The sequence below is a fragment of the Agelaius phoeniceus genome, chromosome 27 (genome assembly GCF_051311805.1).
Source record: "Agelaius phoeniceus isolate bAgePho1 chromosome 27, bAgePho1.hap1, whole genome shotgun sequence".
Taxonomy (NCBI): domain Eukaryota; kingdom Metazoa; phylum Chordata; class Aves; order Passeriformes; family Icteridae; genus Agelaius; species Agelaius phoeniceus.
In genome coordinates, this window is record NC_135291.1 from 1771816 (window position 1) to 1796036 (window position 24221).

Here is a 24221-nt window from a genome sequence, read left to right on the forward strand (position 1 = left end):
TAACAGGGCAGGATGACAGTCATCACGTCTTTGCCTGGAGGGTTGTGCAAGATCTCCAATCAAAAGTGGCTCAGTATGGTATTAATTCCTCAGAGGTAATGCAATTAATATGTGTAATTAATGCAGATATGCTTGCACCTTATGACATCATGCATCTTGCTACAATTCTATTCCAGCCAGTACAATATGGTGTATTTCAAGACACTTGGAGGCGAGCGGCTGAACGCACAGCTCTAACAAATATGCAGTTGCCTCAACACGACCCTCGTCATGCTGTGGGTGTTGATCCCTACTGGGCACTGGGCCTTTTGCCAATCCAGATTCACAGGCAAGGTGGGATCCTTCAATTTTGGCGCAAGCTCAGCAAATTGGCATGAGTGCCTTAACTAAAACAATGGAAAGGGCAGCTCCAAAACAGAAATACAGCAAGGGATGAGAGAACCATTTTTGCAATTTGCAGAAAAACTTGCTGCAGCTATTGAGAAACAGGTAGATGATGAAACTTTGCAAGACAAATTGTGCATACAATTGGCTAAAGAAAATGCAAACCCAGACTGCAGAAAGATTATTGACACTTTACCTGGGGAACCCACCTTGTCTGAAATGGTTACTGCTTGCTCGAAAGTTGGTTCAGTCAAGCATAAAATGGCAGCTCTTGCTGCAGTGCTAAGACCTTCAGCAAAATGTTATAATTGTGGACAACAAGGGCACGTAAGGTCACAGTGTACCACAGTGTCAAATGTTGTCTCCGGAAAACAACATTTAAGCCAAGTGCAAGCAGCGATGCTGTGTGCAATCGCTGTGTTAAACTTGGGCACTATGCTAAACAGTGCAGGAGTAAATATCATGCAAGTGGTTCAGCTATTGCAGGGAAACCCAAAGAGGAGCGTGAAGGGGCGCGTGGGGAAACAAATACCCCAAGAACCACAACAGCAAATGCGGGCCTTCCCAGCACTGCAAAGCTGCCCATTTGTGAACAATACTCAGGGGCAACAAGCGGCTCCGCAGGGATTGATATACCCACGGCTGACACAGTAACCATTCTGACAAAAGAAATATGTAAAGTGCCCCTAGATGCCTATGGTCCAATAGGACGGGGATTGAGTGCGTTTTTGATAGGGAGATCAAGAACTACACTTAGAGGTATTCATGTGCATCTAGGACCTGTTGATGCTGATTATTTGGGACAGATTCATGCCATGGTATCCATCGATTACCCTCCTGTCACTATTCAGAAAGGAACCTGCATTGCTCAAATTGTACCTTTTGTGAGTTTTGTTCCAAATACAGTGGGCCGAAGTCGCGGCACAGGAAGTTTTGGATCGACAGGAGTACCCCAAGTGTTCTGGGCTGAGAAAGTAACAGAGAACCATCCAGAAAAGACATGCATCCTCACCACCAGTGGATGCATGTCCATCCAGGAACCATATCAGTAACAGCCTTGATTGACACTGGAGCAGATGTCACAATGCTCTCGTGACTTTGCTAGCCTCAGTCGTGGCCTCTCACTCATGCAAGTTTTGGACTCCTGGGGTTGGGTGGTGCTACAACAGGTGGCCTGTCAGCCATTGTAATTAATGTGAAACATCCTGATGGCCAACAAGCTAACATCAGACCCTATGTTGCCGATGCTCCTCAAAGTCTGTGGGGACCAGATTGTTTATCTCAATGGGGTGTCAAAATTACTACGGATTTTTAACGGGGGCCACTGTGATGCAGGGCAATGAATGTCCAGTTGTGGCCCTGACATGGTTGACAGATAAACCTGCCTGGGTTTGCCACTGGCCCCTTACTACTGAAAAGCTTACTGCCCTGCAAGAATTAGTCACAGAACAATTGCAAGCAGGACATATTGAAGAATCATTCAGCCCCTGGAATACCCCTGTTTTTATAATAAAAAAGAAATTGGGAAAATGGAGACTTTTACATGATTTATGGCAGATAAATGCTGTAATGGCAACAATGGGAGCTTTACTACCAGGCCTTCCTACACCTACAATGATTCCACAGGAATGGCAAATAGTTGTCATTGATCTGAAAGATTGTTTCTTCACTATTCCATTGGCTGAGCAAGACAAAGAAAAATTTGCTTTCACTGTGCCTTCCATAAACCATGCTGAATCCAATAAAAGATATCAATGGAAGTTACTTCCCCAAGGCAGGAAACATTTGCCAACTATTTGTCAATGGTTTGTGGCACAGGCCTTGTCAAAAGTGCAGGAGCAATTTAAAAACTGCTACTGTTATCATTACATGGATGATATCTTGTTGGCATCTGATAACAGTTATTAGCTCTTAAACAATGTGCTGTGACAAATTTGAAAGCTTTTGGTCTGATCATGGCCCCAGAGAAAGTGCAGGAACACATGCCTTGGAATTATCTAGGTATGTTGGTGACCAACACTCAAGTTATGCCTCAACCTGTGAAGTTAGACATTGATGTTAAAACTGCTACTGATGGACAGAAATTGGTTGGTTCAATAGGTTGGATTCAATCATATTTAGGCATAACTAATCATCAGATGCAACCATTGCTTGATTTGCTTTCAGGCACCACCTTCTCTACTGATGAGAGGCAATTGACCCCAGCAGCAAAGACCCTAGAAGAAATTGAATTAGCCTTAGCACACAAATTTGTTAACAGAATAGATACCTATGTTGGTGTTCAAGTGTTTATTTTGAAGGACCATGAAATACCATGTGGAATACTGTGTTAGTGGAGTGATAACTGGGAAGATCAACTGCATATTCTGGAATGGATATTTTTATCTTTATTGAAAGATAACAAAACAATAAAACCTCTTGCTGCTCTAAAAAGAGACAAACTCACAAAGTCTCTCTGTGGGCTGTAGCTCAGCTCACTCAGTCCCTTATCAGTCCCTCCAGTGCTGGAAATGCCGTGGCCCAGGCCCGGCCCGGTGGGCCACAGGTGTGAGCTGCCCGTGCTCTTCTGGTGTTCAGGCCAGAGCAGGTTTAAACAGGTCCAAAGAAAAGGGGAAAAAACCCCACAGTTCAGGGAACTTCTCTGGTTCAGCTAGCTAAAACTAACTAAAAGCAAAGGAGAGCTCTGTCCCGCTGTCTGTCCATCTGCAGACAACACAGTCCCAGAGCAGGAATGTGGAGGAGCGAGTGCAGTTTCTGAAAACAAACTCCGCACTTCTTCTCTCCCCCCTTCACTCTCAGGACAAGTCTTACAGGTACAAAACTTATTATTCAGCATAAACAGAACAAACTGGGGATACAAGCATCATATAGTCAACCCAGAATATACCTCAGGGACCATTCAGTACTCCTTGATGTCACCAGAAGATAGGATTGAATGCAAAAGATTTTATGGGGTTGAAAGTCGACAAATCGGCTCTCCCCAAGGAATCCCCATTGTAGGCCTGCGTCCTGATGGATGTTCCTGCCTCTGGGTTTATCTAGCTGCCCACAGGGAATCAGGAAGAAGTGGAGCCCCCCAGCCAGATGCCTTCTACTTGGATCACCAGGACCACGGATCACCAGGGCTCTCCCCAACGGGGGTCACTGGGGATCATCCGATGCAGATCCTCTCATGGAGGATGGAGCTGGAGCAGCGCACAAAGCTCTTCCCACACTCGGGGCACTCACAGGGATTCCCTTAGTGGCGCCTCCGTTGGTGTCGGGTCAAAGCTGAGCTTGATGAGAATCTCATCCCACACTCCCCACACTCGTAGGGCCTCTCCCCGGTGTGGATGCGCCGGTGGATGGTGAGGTGGGAGTTTAGCTTGAAGCCCTTCCCGCAGTCGGGGCAGCGGAAGGGCCTCTCCTCGGTGTGACTCCGCTCATGTTTGAGAAGATCGGAGCTCCTGTGAAACCTCTTCCCACATTGGGGACACTTGTAGGGCTTCTCCCCAGAGTGAACACGCTGGTGGTGTTTTCTCAGGTCAAAGTGCCACCCATAGCTCTTCCCACATTCCAAGCAGGTGTAGGGCCGTTCCCCAGTGTGGATGACCTGGTGGCGGATCAGGGCCGAGCTTCCTCTGAAGCTCCTCCCACATTCCCCACACTTGTAGGGCTTTTCCCCAGTGTGGATCTTCTGGTGTTCCGTCAGCTGGCACTTGATGCTGAAGCTCTTCCCACACTCCCCACACTCATAGGGTTTTTCCCCAGTGTGGATCCTCTCATGTTTCCTCAGGCCAGAGCTGCATCTAAAGCTCTTCCCACATTCCACACACTCATAGGGCTTTCCCCCTGTGTGGATCCTCTGGTGTTGCATCAGGTTCCCCTTCTGGCAGAAGCTCATCCCACATTCCCCACACTCGTAAGGCCGGTCTCCAGTGTGGATCATCTTGTGTTGCATCAGCTGGCCCCTCTGCCTGAAGCTCTTCCCACATTCCCCACACTCAAAGGGCTTTTCCCCAGTGTGGATCCTCTGGTGTTGCATCAGGCTCCCCTTCTGGCTGAAGCTCTTCCCACACGCCTCACACTCATAGGGCCTCTCCCCAGTGTGGATGACCTGGTGCCGCCTCAGGCTGGAGCTCCAGCTGAAACATTTCCCACATTCCTCACACTCATAGGGCTGTTCCCCAGTGTGGATCACCTGGTGCTGGATCAGGCCCAAGCTCCGACTAAAACCCTTCCCACATTCCAAGCACTTGTGGGGCTTCTCCCTGCCATGAGGCTTCTCCACCAGCTCTGAGCTCTGGCTGGATCTCCGGCCGCCTTCCTGGCTCAAGGGGGCTCTTTCCTCCCTGCAGCTCCCTGGGCTGGGTTTGCAGCCCCTCCTCGTGCGGAATCTCCAGGGCTTTTCCTCCTCCTCCATCCAGACACTCCCTGGGAATGAAAAATCCTGGTTTGGAGAAAAAAACAAGATGAGAGTCCCTTGGACTGGGAGTTCCTCCTTGCCCAAGTTCATCTCATTAAGTCATTGGGCATCTTGTGTCTCTAAGAACCTCCAATACATCACAATTCAGCACAAAAGTCCTCCAAACATCAAGACACAGATCAAAAACTTCCCAAACATCAACATTCAGCAAAACCCCCCTCCAAATATAAAGATTCAGCCCCCACAAAAAAACAAAGCACCAACAATTAGCCCTAAAAAGCTCAGAAACACCAAGATTCACCCCCGGGAAAACCGTGGATCCCAATCCCCAGTCACCTGCTGCATGTGGGGGGGGGCAACGCTCCTGGGGCTGGGGTAGGAGGCTGCAGATACAGGGAGAGGTGGAACCTTGTGCTGCTTCCTCTTCCTGTTCCTCCTCCTGTGTCCCTATTCTTCCTCACACTCCTCTTCCTCCTGCTATTCCTCTTTCTCTTGCACAATCCCACCTTCTCCTCCCACGTGCTTCATTTGACCATTTTGTTCCTCAACCCTGCTTCTCCTTCCTTTCTCCTCCTGCCCCAGGCCCAGCACCCGCTGCCGGCTCCCTCTTGCCCCCAAACCCACAGCATCCCACGGCAGGGGCAGGGATGGAGCTGGGGCAGGTCGGGCTGGGGCAGCGCTGGGCTCTCGGCCGCTCCCGCCCGCATTCGGTCCCCACTGCAGCCGCTCCCGCCAGGACAGCGCGGGGGGGCCCGGCCTTGGCGCTGCCCCACTCCCACCTCCCCAAATTCCCCTCGAGGGGGGCGCTGGGGCCGGGGGGGGGGGGGGGGCGCAGGTGGGGAACGCTGGGAGCTGCGGGTCTGCCTGGCAACTGATGAGTCATCGGAGCCGCGTGCTCTGATTGGCTGAGCGCTGCCTGAGGGCTGGGGCTGCAGCAAGGGGGGGACACACAGCTCCAGGGGGGATGTCCCACAAACGGGGAAACCCCCATGAAAGGAAGAGGAAAGTGTCTTTACAAACAGATGCTGTGAATCTGATTAAAGATAGGGCCAGGGACTTGGACACAAGAAAGTGACAGGAGAAGCCATCAGTTTCAGAAAATGTTCTTAATTGATGACACAGACTGCTGCTCAGCCAAGGTCCTGCCAAATTCATGAACTTCGAGAAGAACAAAGACTTCACAGAGTCATGAATATCGTTCGCTATTTAAAAGTGGGAGCATATCAAGGGGGTATGTGGTAGGTGGATTGGGAAGTCTGTACTTCTCAAGCACTACAGCCAATGCAGAAAGGGAAAGGGAGATGTGGCCAGGAAAATTAGGATGAAAAGGCAGCTGTGTCCTCCAAGAACTGGACAGACCCCGTGGGAAATGTCTCATGGCCATTCCCATTTTTTTAGGAATGTAATTACTTTTACAGGACTCCTCTGTCTGCTTTGTGGACAGAATCTCTGAAGATGTCAATTTTTCCACACACCTTGGGACTCGTCTGGAATTCTATCCACCGTCTGGGGCAGCGGGCAGTGAGTGCAGCTGAAGGTGCCTCACCCAGTTCGGGTGATCGGCCCCCTTGGGGGCGGCAGCACCGGGGACTGATTGGGTACCTGAGAGTGACCAGGAGACAGACGAGTGACACATCAGGGGGGGCTGTGAAGAGTCAGCAGGGAGAGAGCACTGAAAATCTCATCAGTGAGTGCACTGGGATCTTTGGGGAGTGAACATGGCAGGGCACACATGGAGGCTAGAAAAGGGAAAGCCAGGAAGGGGTCCTGTGCCAAAGGGATGATGATCCCAAAATATCTCTGAAGGGTCCCTTGGGAGAAGGTTGAGGGAGTTTGCACATTCACCCAGAGGTAATTAAGAACTTGGACACCCAGGGGGGCAATAAGAGAAGTGGAGAAAGGATTGAGACAACAGGGCATGGATGGTGTTGGTGTGCTGCAAAGGGACTGGGTGAGGGGGAGTGTGCAGCAATATGCTTAAGGCAAAAAGCTGCAGAAGGAATCTTTGTGGGAAGGAAAAGGATGATGGAAAGAGAAGGAAGAGAAAAATACTGAGGACTGGGATGTTTTTCAGCAGGGTCTTATCCTCAACATTTGCCAGCTGATCATTTGCATCCCCGGTTTCCAGGAGAGGAAAACAAGGAGGTCAGGGTTTCAGGGGGTTTCTCTGTGGGGGGCAGCGGCAGCACCGGGCGCAGAGGTGCGGGACCGGGAGCACGGGCTGGGGGCCTGGGGGGAGCTGCAGGGCCGGGCCGGGGCTGTGGGGCAGCCGGGGCTCAGCGCCGGGCGCTGCCTGACCCCACCAGCCCCGGGCAGGGCCGGCAGTGGCCCCCGGCCCCCAGGAGGCTGCGGGACGCCCCGGCCGCTGCCCGGCCCCGTGGAGCTGCCGGCCCTGCCCGCCGGGGGGCGCCTTTGGACACTGCGGCAGGACAGGGACCGGCTCTGGGATACGGGCTGGGGAGGGCACCCTGAGCACAGGGACGAGGAGCAAGGAACACCTGGGAAACGTGGATTATACATTTTAGCATGGAGATTGTCTTTTAAGGATTTTGTTAGGGTTACTGGAGATACAAATGATTTTACAGAAAGCTCAGCAGCTTTCAGAGGATGAGCACCCACAGGCACTGAGGGGGGCTGCAGGAGGGGCAGAAGAAGGCCCTGCACCACTTGGGCACAAAGGCCCAGCAGGTGAATGCAAGAAGGGAGCAGCAAAAGGCCAGGCTGAAGGCAAAGGCCAGGGCAGAGTTCCTACAGCCCCTGAGGGATCAGCCCCAGGGCCCAAGGGGGCCCCAGCACCCAGGGCACGGGCTCAGCCACAAGCACCCGGCAGAGGCATTGCCCTCCTCGGCAGGGGACAGCCCACCCAAACAGCCCCTGGCAAGGAATCAGGGCTCCAGCTGCAGGGCACAAGGACACTGCAAGCACAGACAGCAGCACCCGCAGGACCAGCAAGTCCACCCCTTGATGGACATGGATTGGCAGGGCTGTCACAGCTCCCATCACACCAGGGACCCTCCACACTGGAGCCCTTGAGAACATTCAGCTCGGTCTGCATTGAGAGGAGGCATTTTCTGATGGACACAGGAGCCTCTCAATGCACTCTGAATCTTCGACCCAAAAAAGTCTTGGATTATTCATGAGATAAGTGGGAAAGATGTATGGTTTTATTCAACCACTGTTAGCACTTGTGGGAGATGGGTTTGAAATGCATGAATTTTGATTTGCTCCTAATTGTTATCATGATTTACTGGGAAGGGATTGGATCTCTAAACTCAGAACACAAATTAATATTATAAAAGGTGATACAGAGGCCAGTTCTGTTGTACCTCTGAGTCAAATGTCTGGCCAGGCCTATGCTGAACTGAACCCAGAAGTGTGGGCAGCCCCAGGGAAAGAGGGAAAATTAGATATGGAGCCTCTACAAATTACTTCAAAGCAACCAGGACAAGCAATACCCTGTTCCAGGGGAGGGAAGGAAGGGCTCACAGCCTGGTATTGAGTCCCTGTAGAAGGCAGGGCTTTTGGAGCCAGGGGTGTCTCCCTGTAACACTCCTATCCTGCCAGTCAACAAACTGGATGTATGGACAGGAGGAGGAAACACAGAATTTTCAAGTGTTAAAATGAAGATTAACTGAGGCGGCTGCCCTGGCCCTTCCAGACAGGGTAAAAGAATCTGAATTATAGGTGGATGTTAAACAGGGTCTTGCCAAAGGAATTCTTGTGCTAAAATGTTTAACCCAGTGGCCAGAGAGCAGCCTCATTGTCTGCAGAATTCTGCAGCCACAGCTTCCGTGGGAGCTCAGGCTGAAAACTGATGACAACAGGAGGATCTCCTAGAGTTCAAGTCTGGCAGCAAGTTAAAGCTTTGACAACCAAAAGAGCCTCTAAATGGATGGGCAGGGCTCGGTTATTACAGTATGAAACTTGTTCAAAGGCACAGGAGGATTCAGAACTGAGGACAGGGCAAGGGTTTAACCCAGCCTCCTGTTTGAACAGCCTGGAGAAGGGCTGGCAAAGAACCCAGGACTGCACTCAAGGGACAGAGCTCCAGAGCCAGGCTGGGAGAGATTGATGGGACATTCCCAGGCCTGAGGGACAAAATGTGTTTGTGGATGGCTCTGAGAGGGCAGCAGAAGGGAAAAGAGCTACAAGACAGGCTGTTATTAAGGAAGGGGAATCAGACAAAGCGCAGGTCACCGCCCCATGCTCAGCTCAACCCAAGGAGCTCTGGGTGCTTCTAAGAGCCTGGCACTGAAATGCCCTCAGCAGGAAGGCTTCAATATCTTCTGCTGACACCATGGCACCTAACAGGGGGGCAAAAGCAATTCTGACTGCTTCAGCAAGCACTGGATCAGAGATCAAGGTAGATTCTCCCACAGGAAGCTGGGCTGGCACAGAGCCTGCCCTGGCACTTTGCTGTTGCCAACACCCAGCCAGGACATCGGCTCCTGCCTAAGGAGTGCAAAGCAGCACCACTGGTGGCCAAGGGGCCCATGCCAAGTGTCCCTGAGGCCAGAAACAGCCGCCAGCACAGCTGAACACGGGGGGACCCCTCAGCCTGGCCTCAAGGGCTCTGAAGCCCCGGAGATTTGCACTTCCCGCCTGCAGCAGGACCATGGCAGCCGCCCCTGAGCCTGCCCTGAAGGAAACGCAGCAGCAGCCAGGGCTCCACAGCGGGCCAAGCCCCTGGGCCTGCCCACAGATCCTCTGCTCAAACCCTCGGAAATCCTGGCCACCCTCCTCTGGCACCTCCAGCCACTGCGGCCAAGCCTCGCTGCCACTGCTGCAGCTTCAGCGCTGGCTGGGCCTGCACTGCCACAGCTGCTGGGGAGCACCACGGCACAATTCCACTCTGGGGCTCACTCACACCCACACTCTGGGCTGACTGCGACTGCATTGCTGCAAAATGTACCCATTTTGGTTCTTTTCAATCTTCTTTCTCTCCTCAGGCTTGGTTTGCCTTTGCCTTGGGGAAAGGAATTTTAAAGGTTTTATTTAAGGGCTGTTACACCACTCAATGGAGATGAGTTCAACATCTCCACAGACTGGGAATAGCCCAAAAGACACCCACAGAGATAACGACCAGCAACAAAACATCAACGCCCAGCAGCAAACAGCAACCAACAGCTACCCCAGACACTGCCCCCGGCACAGCTGGAGACACCTGGTCTGGAAAAGGCTGAGAAGGAAATCCAGGAGTGTGGACCGAATTCACAGCAGAGGGGAAGAAATCCGGGTCCAACAGGAAACCAAATACTAAAAACCTACACAACATGGAAGCAATGAACATTAAACCAGGGAATTTAGATTGGTTCAGACTACATAAAGTTTAGGAACAATCCAGTAAAACTCACATGCCATGGAATGATTTTCTCTGCACAGCCAGGGTTATTTGTGAAAGAAATTATTTCTGTTGCACATCCAGGCCAGAACCAAGCAATGCCTTGACTCTCTAACACTAAAGAGATTCTTGGAGAGTTTTTGCTTTCCCTGCAGCTTCAGTGACACAATTACAACATGAGAAAAATTTTTCATAAAACTCACACTTTATATTTTCAGGTGGGTTTGGGACAGAATTGTGAGAATCAGTTTTTGGTCTGGGTTCTTCCATGTTCGCCTTTATGCTGCATGTGAAAAATGCATGTATTTTATGATTGGCTTTTCGCAAATATTAAAATGAATATTATATGTGTTGTTTTAGAAAGTAATGCTGTATTAGTTTTCTTAAGTACTGTGTTAAATATAGTTTTAGATTATAAAAATTGTTTAAATAGAAACGATGCTATGCAGGATACTTTTTTAAAAAGAAAGGACTCACAGCGAGATAGCAGCCACAGGACACCTAAATCTTTCAGAGAAGAATTTATGGCCCTCTTATCAGAAGAAACCAACTTCTTCCCACCTCGAAGGCGCTGTTAGGATTTGGAGGAAGAAACTGAGGATGACCAGACAGAATCCTGTATTTGAATGGAATTTATGCATCAGGTATGAAGTGTATGAATATGCAACAGGCTATTGTTTTTAAGGGTTAATCCTTTGTTAACGGGTGTCCTTTTGAGGCTCGGGTGTCCTTTTGAGGCTCGTACTGGGCGGTACCGGGGACATCCGTAACACTTTGTATTTATTGTCTCATATTGTCCTAATTCAGTTTGTCCAAATTATTATTACTCTAATTGTATTACTATTTTTATAACCATTTTATTCCTATTAAATTTTAAAAAAATTTAAAAACAAGTGATTGGCGTTTTTAACACTGCATTTTGCAAAATTGAAGAGCATTACCATAATACTTTTAACTCGTAAATAGTTGATACTTTTTGCAAAAAAAACAGATTCTGTGGGGGGCCACACGTGACTCACGAGGTGGCTGCCCTGGAAGAGAAGCTTCATTGCAGGCAGCCTGCAGAGGAGCTTTAGAAATGCAAATGAACACTGCTGGGCAAAGCCTGGACAATGGACCTGGGTCTCTTGCCTGGGGCAGGAATTGGGCTGATTCCCTCTGCCCCTCACCCCAAGCTCTGCCTGCTTGCACTGATGGAATTTGCACAGCTCAAGGCAGAGCCCAGGGTGAGGATATCTGACCCTGCAACAGAAACGGGTGAAGCTGCACAGGGAAACAGCAAATGGAGAATGTTGGGAAAACTTCACTATAAATAAATGGGGGGGGGAATCATCCCTCTGCCCACTCCAACATCTGCTGTCCCTCTCTGCGTTATACAGGGTATATTAGAGCACAGATGTTCGTGCTATCACAAGTTCAGGGAAATCAGTTCAGAATCAAAGTAATTGATGTAGTCTTGGCTGAAAGGAGCGCCCAAAATGGGGAAAAGATGAACGGCCAACAGAAAAAATCATACACTACCGTGCACCAGAACCTGGGAACCCGAACCAATTTATATCAGGAGCCACAGAACCCATTCCTTATTTCAATGGCATCATTAGATTACAAACTGTCCTCAGAATAACCAACCAGACAGCTCCAGCTCCTGACCTTCCTGCTGAGCAATCCACTGAAATGAGGAACAAAGGCGATGGGATCAGATTACCTTTTAGCAGAAAAAAGAGGAGTTTGTGGAAAATTAAATGACTCAAACTGCTGTTGGCAAATACATGACAAAGGAAAAGTGCTGAAACAGATAACAAAGGAAACAAGAAAGCAGCTCATGTACCAGTCCAAACGTGAAAAGGATGGGAATGGGACACGGTTTTGTGGCTCCCTGGCAGACCATGGGTTAAACGAATGCTGTTTCTCCTCTGATGTGCTACAGCAACTCTCACCTTTTTACCGTGCTCCACACCTTGAGAGTGCAGCTCATTCAGCAGCTGAGCGAGGGGCCAGGGACTTGTAGATAAGGAAGTAACGGGCGAAACCACCAGCTTCAATAATTGTCACTAATTAACATGGACTGCTGCTCACAGAAAGTCCCGCTAAATTCCTGAACTTCCAGAAGAACAAATAATTAAGAGAGCCGTGAATATCGGCTGTTCTACAAAAGTGGGGTTGCACATTAACGAGGGCATGAAGTTGGCAGATGTGGAAGTCTGAACCTTCCAAGTACCTCAGCCAGTGGGCAAAGGGAGAGGGAGAAGCGGCCGGGAAAATGAGGATAAAAAGGAGGCTGCGAACTACAGCAATGGCAGCGAGCGCAAGGCAAATGCCCCACGGCCTCTCCCTCTGCTCAGCAATAAAGTCACTTGTACAGGACTCCTCTGTCTCCTCTGGGCACAGAAACCTCCGGCCACGTCAATTTCCCTGCACAGCCCCGGGCACGGGGCAGCCGCCTCTGTCCCAGCCACAGCAACCGGGCCGAGCCAGCGCTGCTCCGGCAGCGGCTCCTGCCGAGGCAGCGGCCGCAAGGAGACCGCGGGCAGCCGCTCCCGCAGCGCCCTCACGCCAGCGGCAACACGCGCCGGACACGGCACAACGAACCCGCCTGAGCCCCCTGCCGCCCCCGAGGCCCGCAGCGAGCCCCGAGCCCCCGCACAACCCACCGCGCCTCCCACCTGCGCTGCGGCCGCCTCCCAGCTCCGCCGCCGCCGCCTCACCGCGCTCCGGCCGCTGCCGCCGCTCCCGGGCCCGCACACACGCTCCGCCAATGGCGCCGCTGCCGAGCCACGGCCGCCCTCAGGCCGCCACCGGGGCCTGCCTCGCTTCCACCAATCAGCGCGCCAGAACCACGACTGACGGCACCGTCGGCCAATCGCAGCCAGGGGCGGGATCTGCACAAGGCACAGCCTCGCCCCGCGCTTTCAGGGCCCTCCGGGCTGCGTGAGGGCAGAGCCGGAGATGAGGAACAGCCCTGGAACGGGCCCGGGCCCGAGGGGATTGAGCTGAAAACACAAACAAACTTCTACGCACCTCCCGCCACGGCTTTCCCGGCACTGCGGCTCCGGTGGCTCCGGCTCAGCGGGAAGTCCTGGAGCCTCTCTTCTCCTACCCCTAATTAGGAGCAGCAGTGCATCGCTTTGATTTCTCCCAAAAAGGGAAAACTGCCCCAAATCCCTGTGGATGAGTGGGGGAGAGGAGAGATTTCTGACAGAAAACTAAAAACTCAGAGCAGGATAATGAGAAGTAAGTGAAGAGCCTTAAATCCAGCCTTCCCCCACGCCTCCCTCCTTCCAGCTGCACCTCCTACCCCGGCAGTGCCGGAGACAGGGAATGGGGCCGTGCTCACTTCATGCCCCGGGGCTTCTCCCTCTGCTCAGGGACAGGAGTCGTTCCCCTGCTGCACCCTGGGCTCTCTCCCACCGGAGACTTCTCCAGGAACTTCTCCAAGCTGAGTCCATCCCACGGGGCACAGCCCCCCTCCAAGTGCTGCAGCGTGGGTCACTGTGCCCCGGGGTCAGTCCTGCCAGGACAGGCTGCTCCAGCGGGGCCCCTCTGGCCACGGGGGCACAGCCTCCTCTCAGGCATCCCCGTGCTCCAGCGTGGCTGCTCCGGGGGCTGCAGGGGGATCTCTGCATCCCCATGGATCTGCAGGGGGATCTCTGCATCCCCATGGATCTGCAGGGGGATCTCTGCATCCCCATGGATCTGCAGGGGGATCTCTACATCCTCATGGATCTGTAGGATGATCTCTGCATCTGGCACCGCCGTTTTTGGACGTACCAGGAATAGGCTGAGCTCTGCCTGAAGCTCTTCTCACATTCCCCACACCCTTCCCGGCACAGGGAAGCTTTTACCTCCTCACAGCTCCCCGGGCTGGGTTTGCAGCCCCTCCTCGTGTGGGATCTCTGGGGCTTTTCCTCCTCGTTGGATTCCTGCGCCGTGGAGCCGTTCCAAATGGCCTCTTCCACGAGGTTCTGTGGCAGGGATTTGTTCTCCCTGGTCTCTGTCCGCAGCTCAGTGCTTGGGGGAGGAAGGACAAAGAGAGGAAGAGACAGGGAGAAGGGAAACGGAAAAGGCAGGAGGAGAGGAAGGAACAAGAAGGAACAAGGGAGGAAGGAGATGGGAAAGGAACATAGATGGATGTAGGACAGAATGAGGAGAGGAAGGAGGGCAGAGAAGGAGAAGATGGGATTTGCCTCCATGCCAGAGGGAAGGGGAAGGAGATCCCCCCAGTCCATCCCTGGCAGGATGGCGTTGGCAGTGAGGCTGTCCTGCAGCGATACTGGGCTGGGAGATGGAGCAGCAGGGAGGGGAAAGGGGCAGTGATTCCTCCTGCCCTGCCTGGCTGTCCCAGTCTGGAGCGTCCTGGCACTGCCGAGGCCCCTGGAGCGTCCGGCACTCAGGAGCCCGGAGCTCACGGCTGCTTTATAAAGCTGACAAAGTCGGCAGGATGGGTCTGGCTATGATCTCAGCAAACTGGGTTGATTGGTACAGGAACAGGGGACAGAGCTGAACAGGGTCCAGGGACAAAGACAGGGTGCAAGCTGAGGGCACAGGGGGTTTTTATATGGGGTAGTGAGGGTGGAGCTGAGGGTCAGGGTCCAATGGATATGGGGGAAAATGGGGCAAAGGAGGGGTTAAGGGTCGGGACAGCTAATACGGAAACCGGCAGAGGAATGCAGTAAACTGGGGCCAATGGAGGGACAGAGAGGGAGAACATTCTAGGGACTAACCAGAGATGGGTAATAGGGGGTGAACTAGGGTAATTAGGCCAACGGGCCAATGGGGTAACATAACTTTCCATAAATCAGCATGTGCCTGCAAAGATCTATAGGAGAAGCAAGCTTGTCACCATAACCTTGAAATCTATTCTTCTTATTAGGGACCAGTCCTCCATGGGTGGGAGATTGACACTCCCATGGGCCTCCACACCAGCGCATCTTCCTTTTCCTCGCAGCCTCCTTCTCCTCCGTCCAGACAAAGTTTAGGATTGACAAATCCTGGCTTTGGGGGAAGAACAAGGGGTGAGCACCTTGGGTTTTGTGAGAAATGAGCCTCACTCTTTAGAATTTTTGAAAGTTTAATAAGGAATAATAAGGGACAAATCAGTAACAGCGCTGGGTGTTAGCAATGGCCAGAGGCACACCGGTTAACCACAGCAACTCTTCTTGTCTAGTTTCTCCATTGTATTGTTCAAATACATATTCATAATGATTGTACATATTCAAACATTTCTTTGAACTCATTTACATGTTCCAGGAATTCTTTAGGTTGGTTTGACCCCCAACTCGCCTTTTTAGAGCACGTGCAGGAATCGTGGATTGCTGTTTTGAGGCTTGTGTGTCACTGCCTCAAAAGGGACCCTGTTCTGTGGTTTCAGCAGGTGACAGTTATTGACAGTGGAAGGGTCAGTGGCAGGGGCCTCATCACATCCCTTCCTTAAATGTTATCTGACCATGCAGACGCTTTTAGCTATTTCCACAAGTACTTTAAATGAACATTAGCTCTTTCAGAAATATCTCTGAGTTATTATTGTCAGTTAGTTACAAAAATAAAAGCATTAGTTATTATTTCACAACTACAGCTACTTCTGCAAAAGTTAACATTCTAATGCACAACACATGGCATCCACTTTAATATTTTGCAAAAGCCAAAACTATAATGTATGTTTTTCACACTGTCCACAAACTCAAATATCATCCATAAATGATGTTCTGAGGATATGAACTACACAGGGGCCAGGCATTGGCCACAAAAAGCTGACAAATTATACTATAGCAAAAGCAGTGAAAAGTGATTACAAACTGTACTCTATCAAAATTGTTGTGATTAAGAATATTTTGCAGAAGTCAATACATAATAGCAAAAGCCAGCACTACCTAGTTATTTATAACAAACCCAGGGCAGGTTTTTCCCTTGCATGGAGCACCTGGGCCTTCCCCGGGCCCCTTCTGCCCTCCTGCAGAGCCGGTGGCATTTTCCAGCACACACAGTTTGTAACCAAGAGCCGGGTGCAGCCGAGAAGGCTCCAAGCGCCTCCTTCCAGGCTGACTCTGCAGGTGCCGAGGCTGCTCTGGGCTCTGCCAGGGCTCTGCTGGGGCTCAGCTCTGGGCCAGGCTGGGCCCGCTCTCCCCTCACATTGCTCCGGGCAGCTGAGTCACAGCGGGAGAGGGAAGGGACACGTCAGGGGAGTTGAGGTTTGAGAGAGTTTGTATTCCAAAAACTGCCATAACAAACAGGCAGTGCTAACTACCATAACCAACTACCTCTGCTAACTACCATAACTAACTACCTGTGCTAACTACCATAACTAACTAGTTGTCCTAACCACTGTAACTGAAAGCTGTCCTTTGATGAGGGAGGGGTCGATGCCCGTGGATCCCGCCGTGCCCCGGTGCGGGATGAGCTCCGTGCCCCGCTCCAGGTCCAGCCCCCGTTGGAGGATCCACGCTGGATAATCCCGGGTGACCCCCAGGGTCAGAGTCCCCGCGTTGGGAACACACCTGGCTGGGGGCTCCACATCTTCCTGGCTCCCCCCGTGGACACCTCGGTAAAGGCCGGAGGATCTCCGCTGCTTCTCTGGTTTCTGCTCCTCTCCTCATCTCCCCCTCCTCTTCCTCCCGCCTCTCCTCCCCCGGTTCAATGGCTCCTCCAGCTCGTCCTCGTTCCTCATCCCGCCTCCTTCCCCTCTTCTCTCTCACGTCCCCCGCCCCTTCCACCTCCCCCTCCTCCCGCTCCCCCCGGGCCCAGCCCCCACCCTTTGTCCCCCTCCCTTTGCCCAAATCCGTCCCATCACCGCCCCCCCCAAATCCCTCCCCATCGCCCCCCAACAAACGGCCCCGGGGCCAACTGGGAAGCTTTATTGGGAGCACTGGGAGCAGGCACTGGGTGGGGGCAGAGCGCCAGCGGGGCTGGGGGGACACGGGACCCCCCCCAAAATCAGCGGAGCGGGGACGGAGCGGGGGGTCCCGGCCGGGCCCGAGCCCACGGGGAGGGGCTGCGGCCGCCGCCGGCTCAGGAGCTCTGTGGGCAGAGAAAAGGGGGTGACACCGGGCTGGGGGCCCCGGCGGGAGCGCACACGCTCCGCCACGGCCGGGACGCCACCCCCGGCACCCGCCCTGACCTTCTTGCGCACGTAGAAGCCGAGCCCCAGCGCCAGGAAGACGAAGCCCAAGACGAAGCCCCCGATGCCCGTCAGCATCTTGCTGCGGGCGGCGTCCGGCGGCATCTCTGGGGGGTCCGCAGGGCTCAGCACCCCCAAAACCTCTCACGGACACCCCCAGCCCCTCCCAGTGCCCTCCCTGTGGCCTCCAGCCCAGCCAGGAGCCCCTGAAACCTCCCCCCAATCCCTTTTTGTCCTGGCCAGGAGCCACCAAAGCCCCTCCCGTCCCTCTGAGGATCCCACAGCCCCCTCCCAGTTGCCCCCAGCGCCCCAGGAGCCCCAAAGCCTCTCGCAGTCCCTGGGCAGCCCCAGCAGGACTCAGCCAGAGCCCTCCCAGTCTGTGCCCAGCACAACCGAGCTCATGGCGAGCCCCGCTTGGCCATGGCCGATCTCCTTCCAGCCCCTCCGGACTCACTGCGATCCCTCCCAGTCACACCCAGCGCCCCCAAACTCCCTCCCAGTCACACCCAGTACCCCCAAACTCCCTCCCAGTGCCCACCAGGAGCCCCCAACCCCATCCCACCCTCCCCAGCCTCCCCCAAACCCCTTCCCAGCCCTTGCCCAGTCCCCAGGGCCTCTCCCAGTCCCAGCCCGGCTCTCTCCAGCTCCCTCCCAGTGGCTCCCAGCACAGCCCAGTGGCTCTGCCAGCGCCCCCAGGGGCTCCCCCGTACCCCAGTGCCGGCTCAGGGGCTGCTCCAGGCTGACGTGCTCCACCTGGCAGCTGTAGGTGAGCCCGCGCCGGGGCGGGGTTTCCAGCAGCACCAGCAGCTGGTAGGTCCAGTCCCCGTTGGGGACCACATCGGTGGCCACCACGTGCTCCGAGAGCTCCTGCTGGCCCTGGAACCACCTCACCTGGACGGCAGCAGGGTAGAAATCCATCACGGAGCAGAGCAGGCGGCCGGGGCCGGGCTGGGAGCTCGAGGAGGGCACCAGCGAGATGGACACGTTGGGGGGCACTGGGGGAGAGAGAGAGAGAGAGAGAGAGAGAGAGCGGGGACACACTGGGATCAGCTGGGGGGCACTGGGACAGATGGGAGAGGGCTGGGCTGGGCTGGGCTGGGGAGGGACGGGAATGGACTGGGATAGACTGCGATGGAATTGGAGATGGTCTTGGAGGGACTGGGTGCAACTGGAAGGGATTTTGATGGCACTGGGATGAAGTGGGAATGAAGTTCGCGACACTGGGAGGCCGAGTCCAGCGCGGGGCACTGGGCGCTGCGGATCTGCCTAACAACAGACGAGTCATGAGAGAGACGCGATCTGATTGGCTGAGAAGCGTCAGCTTTACGCGTCGCTGAAATGGACGCGCGGGGGGCACTAGGAGGGGCTGGGAGGAACTGGAGGAGATAGGAGGACGTGGGGTGGGTCAAGGAGGGCTGAGGGCTCTGGGGCGATTCCCCGGGAACCTTTGAGGGGCTCCAGGGTCACTGGCAGGGCAGGGCCCGAGGGGACACGCTCTGCCCCGCCCTCACCTCGGCGCTCCACGCTGAATGGGGTGGTAATCCGGTAGTTGTGCCGGCAGTACGTGTCTACTGCAGTCCGTGCGTCCTCCAGGAATTCCGGGTCGCTGTTCCTGTACTGGGCATGTTTCTCACCATAGGGGGTGAACCCCACATAGTGCCCCACGTCGCTGTCGAACATCAGGTACTGCTCCCGGTTGTAGATGTACCTCGCCACGTACCTCACCTTCTCTGTACCGTTAATGAAGTGACACTCGTACTGATGCATGTTCTGGAACACCCCTGTGAGTGCAGCACACAGCTCAGGGGGTGCCCCACCCAGCACCCCGCAGAGCTCCGGGGCCCACCGCGGATCCCCACTCCGCACCCCCTGTGCCCCACGGCCGACACGGGACCCTCCTGCCCGCGCTGCCGCTTCCTCTTTGCCGCCCTTCCCCCATTTCCCCTTCCACATCCTCTCCCCTCCCACCTCCGACAGCTCCCAAATCACTTTTGGGGTCCCATTTCCCCATTTTCCCACGAATCCCCCAATCCCCGACCCCCTCCCGCTCAGTTTTGCGGTCCCCCCCTCTCCTTTTCCCCCTTCCCCGCCCTCTCCCACCCCTGCCCCCATCCCTCAGCCCCTCCCGCTCTCCCTTTGGGGGGTCTCCTCCTCCTCCCCCTCCATTCCGGGCTCCCCCCTTCGCCCCCTTTTCCCCCTTCTCCCCCTCCTGTCCCAGCGCCTCCCGCCCCCCGCTCACCCGAGAGCTCCGCGCCCGCAGCCGCGGGGGCTCCCAGCACCACCAGTGCCACCAGTAGGGCCCCAGCTGCCGCCCATCGCCCCATGGTCAGCGACCTCCACCCCAAACCAACCGCGCTCAACTGGGAGAGCCAGCCCGGAGCAGCGCGGGGTCATGAGGGCCGCGTTCCCTGATTGGTCGGGCGTGGTTTTTGGCGGCGCTTTGATTTGTTGTGCTTGTTTGTGGGCTCGCTCTCATTGGCCGAGCTGGTTTTTTGCGCTCTCTAATTGGCCGGTTTCTTTGGGAGCCCGATTTCCAGACCCTCTTCCCAGCAACTAATGAGTCACAAACGTTCTTCGCTCTGATTGGCCGGGATTTCTTAAAGAGCTGAATATTTAAACCCTCTACCCAGCAACACATGACGCGCAATAAACTCTTCTCTCCCATTGGCTGAGCGCTTTTTGGGGTGCTGCTCCCCGGTTCCCAGTCCCCTCAGTTTGGATCCGCGTTCCTGGCAGCAGCACCGACCCTTCCCGGTGTGCCCGGAGAGCCATGGACGGAGCGCGGAGCCTCCCCCGGCTGCTGCCGCTGCTGGCCCTGACCCTGCCTCCAATTCTTGGGGTCCAAGAAGGGGTTGTGGGAGGGGTCCCGGATTTGGGGTTCGCTGGAATTTTTTTAATTTTGGAAAATTAAGGGGGGAATCCATCTCAATTTTTTGGGGGGGGATTTTTGTGGATATTTTTGATTTTTTGGGGTTTTTTTTCAGGATTTTTTCCCCCCTTTTTCATCATTTTGGGGCGTTGGCTGTTGTCGAATTCTCCTTTTTCCAGGACTTTAGGTGTCTGGATGGTCCTAAACCCATTTTCCCGGGATTTTTGGAGATTCCCAGAAGCACCAGGAGCTGGTAGGTCCAGTCCCCGTTGGGGACCACGTTGGTGGCCACCACGTGCTCCGAGAGCTCCTGCTGGCCCTGGAACCACCTCACCTGGATGGCAGCAGGGTAGAAATCCATCACGGAGCAGAGCAGGCGGCCGGGGCTGGGCTGGGAGCTCGAGGGGGGCACCAGCGAGATGGACACGCTGGGGGACACTGGGGGAGAGAGAGAGAGAGAGAGAGAGCGGGGACACACTGGGATCAGCTGGGGGGCACTGGGAGAGAGAGGGGAGGGCTGGGCTGGGCTGGAGAGGGACTGGGAATGGACTGGGAGGGACTGGAAGGGCGGGCTGTGCTGGGGCGGCCAATCAGAGCTGCTCATTTCACATTTAACCCCGATTTTCTGGGACTGAGCTTGTTCAGGATTTTCTGTTCAGATCCCTTTGTCCCACTCCACTTTAGAAACAAAATTTTATTAACAAGAGATCAAAGAAATTATTAAGCATTATTAAATTATATTTAAAAATTATATAAATTTTAATTATATGGACGTTTTAATTAATTTCACTAAAGTTTTATTAAAATTTAAAATTAGTAGTTATTTTAAATCATTTAAAGACTCCTAACATGGGCTGAGCTCCCCCTCCCCACTCACTGCGGGATGTGGGTGTGAGGCTCTGCCCAAAGTTTCCCTCATCTGCCTCACGATCGTCATTGGGGACCACTGAAGAAAAGCCCCCCCCGTCCGCAATCTCTGACCCTGTAGGAGAAAGGTCCACGCCGAGGGCCCCGAGACCTGAGAGTGTTGCTGTGCTGTTGTTCCCTGGTGTGTTTGCTGTGTGCTACAGTGAGCCAAATGAAAAGAAGAAGGGGGCACTGTGAAAAATTCTGGAATTTTTCCCCACCTCTTGGCCTGGCTGGACTTCTCCTGAATTTTTGGGTGGTCCCCCAGAGAGGACCCTCACTCGTTTATAGTCACTGTGACAGACAGAGATGTGAGAAGCCTCCATCAATAACTGAGACATGAAACCCCCATGTGAAAAGACCCCTCTCATTTTTTCCAGGGATTGGGACTGAAACCCCCAACCCGGGGGGGTGTGGGGGAGGCAAGCTGGCCAAAGTGAGATGGATGTTGCAGGTGTGAGCAGTAGACCAGAAGACAATGGCTCTCGCCCACTGCTGAACATGGACTGTGTGCACCCTTCCCCAAATACCATTTTTCCCCCTGAAAATACAATAGACTGCCTTTGATTTGGTTTCAAGATTCATCCCCTTCCCCCATCAGAACAGAGGATAATTAGAGTTGGGATGAGCTGCACCCCTGAGATCTCCCCAGACGTGACCTGGTGAGCTCCATGGGCAGGACATCGAAGGACTTTGCTGTTCGATGTTTGGTACCTATAAACCTTTCTTTTCTCTCCCTCCCTCTTCTCCTTATTTTTCCCTTTTACCCCCAATTCCTCCTGAACGCATTTCGCTGTGGTTGTTTCAATAAAGGTGCATTTGTTTTGATTATCACTGCAAACCCCCCATGGCTATGTCGGGTTTTGCACTCTCAGATCCTGTTGGATCGGCGGAAGAAATGCGGCACACAATATGAGTGAACAGCAAGTCTCCAACTTTATTGATAGTTCACACATATTTATATTGGTGTTAATGAAGCTTATACATATTGGAAAGCTGAGCTCATTATTGGTTAATTACTTCTCAGTCAACCACGCCTATTTCTTTATTCTTATGGTTATTTTGTTACTACTTCTACATTCTCGTGGTTATTCTGCTGAAAATGTCCTCATATTTTTGGCATGAGATCCTCTCCTCTATCCTGTTGGTGCACCAAGGGCACAATGTCCCTGTCAGTGGTTGGACACTGACTGCTGAATCCTAGACTTGCCTCCTTCTAACTTAACCAATGCTATTATGTCGACGTGACCTTTCTCAGCTGGCCAACTGTCCACAAAGCTCTCCACACTGGAGCGGTTAACTGGAAACCTACAGGTAGAATCAGGCTTTGGTATTGATGGATGGCTCAAATCTTTAGGCCTGGGATCATGGTTACGCTCTATTGTTAAGGTCAGCATTATAGTGAGCATTATAGCTTTGTTAGTAGTATTAATTTTGCCGTGGTTTTGCATATGCCTACAGAACATGGTGCAAAAGATGGTATCTGCTGCATTTAATCAGACCATGCTTGTTCAACAGAAAAACAGGCGAAATGTGGAGAGCTTTGTGGACAGCTGGCCAGCTGAGAAAGGTCACGTCGACATAATAGCGTTGGTTAAGTTAGAAGGAGGCAAGTCTAGGATTCAGCAGTCAGTGTCCAACCCCTGACAAGGAGATTGTGCCCTTGGTGCACCAACAGGATAGAGGAGAGGATCTTTTGCCAAAAATATGAGGATAGTTTCAGCAGAATAACCACAAGAATGTAGAAGTAGTAACAAAATAACCATAAGAATATAGAAGTAGGTGTGGTTTACTGATAAGTAATTAACCAATAATGAGCTCAGCTTTGCAATATGTATAAGCCACATTAACACCAATATAAATATGTGTGAACTATCAAGAAAGTTGGAGACTTGCTGTTCACTCATATTGTGTGCTGCATTTCTTCTGCCGATCCAACAAGATCCCCCATCAGTAAACCCGTCCATGAGGAGGGATCGTGACAGAAACACAATTTTATTATCAAGGGGTCAAGGGAATTATTAAGTAGTATTAAAATTATTTTTAAATTATATAAATGTAAATTATAGAGATGTTTTCATATAGTAAAATAAAATGTTATTAAAATGAAATAGTATTAGTTATTTTAAAGTAATTAGAGATTCTTAACCAGGGCTGAGCTCCCTCTCGCAGCTCACTGCGGGATGTGGGGAGGGGGCGACGCTGACAGGGCCGGGGGGCTGCAGCTCTGGCGGGGCAGGGAAACCGTGGGGATCTGGTGCTGCTGCTCTTCCTCCTCCTCCTCCTCCTCCTCCTCCTCCTCCTCCTCCTCCTCCTCCTCCTCCCGCTCCCCCCCGGGCCCAGCCCCCACCCTTTGTCCCCCTCCCTTTGCCCAAATCTGTCCCATCACCGCCCCCCCCAACCCCTCCCCATCGCCCCCCAATAAACGGCCCCGGGGCCAACTGGGAAGCTTTATTGGGAGCACTGGGAGCAGGCACTGGGCGGGGGCAGAGCGCCAGCGGGGCTGGGGGGGACACGGGACCCCCCCAAAATCAGCGGAGCGGGGACGGAGCGGGGGGTCCCGGCCGGGCCCGAGCCCACGGGGAGGGGCTGCGGCCGCCGCCGGCTCAGGAGCTCTGTGGGCAGAGAAAAGGGGGTGACACCGGGCTGGGGGCCCCGGCGGGAGCGCACACGCTCCGCCACGGCCGGGACGCCACCCCCGGCACCCGCCCTGACCTTCTTGCGCACGTAGAAGCCGAGCCCCAGCGCCAGGAAGACGAAGCCCAAGACGAAGCCCCCGATGCCCGTCAGCATCTTGCTGCGGGCGGCGTCCGGCGGCATCTCTGGGGGGTCCGCAGGGCTCAGCACCCCCAAAACCTCTCAGGGACACCCCCAGCCCCTCCCAGCGCCCTCCCTGTGGCCCCCAGCCCAGCCGGGAGCCCCTGAAACCTCCAATTGATCCCTTTTTGTCCTGGCCAGGAGCCACCAAAGCCCTCCCGTCCCTCTCAGCATCCCACAGCCCCCTCCTGATGGCGGCGAGGGAAGACAAGCAATCAATCAATATGATTGGTAAAGCAAGCTTCGGTTTATCTTGAGTACACTGGTACTTTTCTATTGTTTTCCAGTAATTATGCATACTTGTCGTTAGTTTATTGGTTTAATTGCTCATACATGTCATGAGTTTCTTGGTTTAAAGCAAGAGATTACATTTACATATTCCTCCTAC

At 53.5% G+C, this 24221-nt stretch overlaps 3 protein-coding genes and 1 long non-coding RNA gene across 12 annotated transcripts in view; 1 reads left to right on the top strand and 3 right to left on the bottom strand.

The window, feature by feature from the left end:
* LOC129132025 (uncharacterized) overlaps positions 1-24221 on the top strand; it is a 261039-nt gene that overhangs the window by 117693 nt on the left and 119125 nt on the right. The gene's annotated exons all lie outside the window — the stretch shown is intronic.
* LOC143695930 (uncharacterized) lies at positions 2234-4810 on the bottom strand. The gene has a single exon (XM_077191162.1). It carries the CDS (start codon positions 4784-4786, stop codon positions 3623-3625), a length of 1164 nt encoding a protein of 387 aa, XP_077047277.1. The 5' UTR covers positions 4787-4810; the 3' UTR covers positions 2234-3622.
* LOC129132036 (class II histocompatibility antigen, B-L beta chain-like) lies at positions 17052-19596 on the bottom strand. The gene is made up of 5 exons (XM_077191197.1): positions 19481-19596; positions 18753-19022; positions 17952-18236; positions 17242-17348; positions 17052-17141 (listed from the first exon to the last, which is right to left on the bottom strand). Exons 1-5 carry the CDS (start codon positions 19563-19565, stop codon positions 17133-17135), a joined length of 756 nt encoding a protein of 251 aa, XP_077047312.1. The 5' UTR covers positions 19566-19596; the 3' UTR covers positions 17052-17132.
* LOC143695976 (uncharacterized) lies at positions 23453-23871 on the bottom strand. Its single transcript, XR_013185444.1, has 2 exons — positions 23732-23871; positions 23453-23631 (listed from the first exon to the last, which is right to left on the bottom strand). It is a non-coding gene; the product is annotated as an uncharacterized LOC143695976 (long non-coding RNA).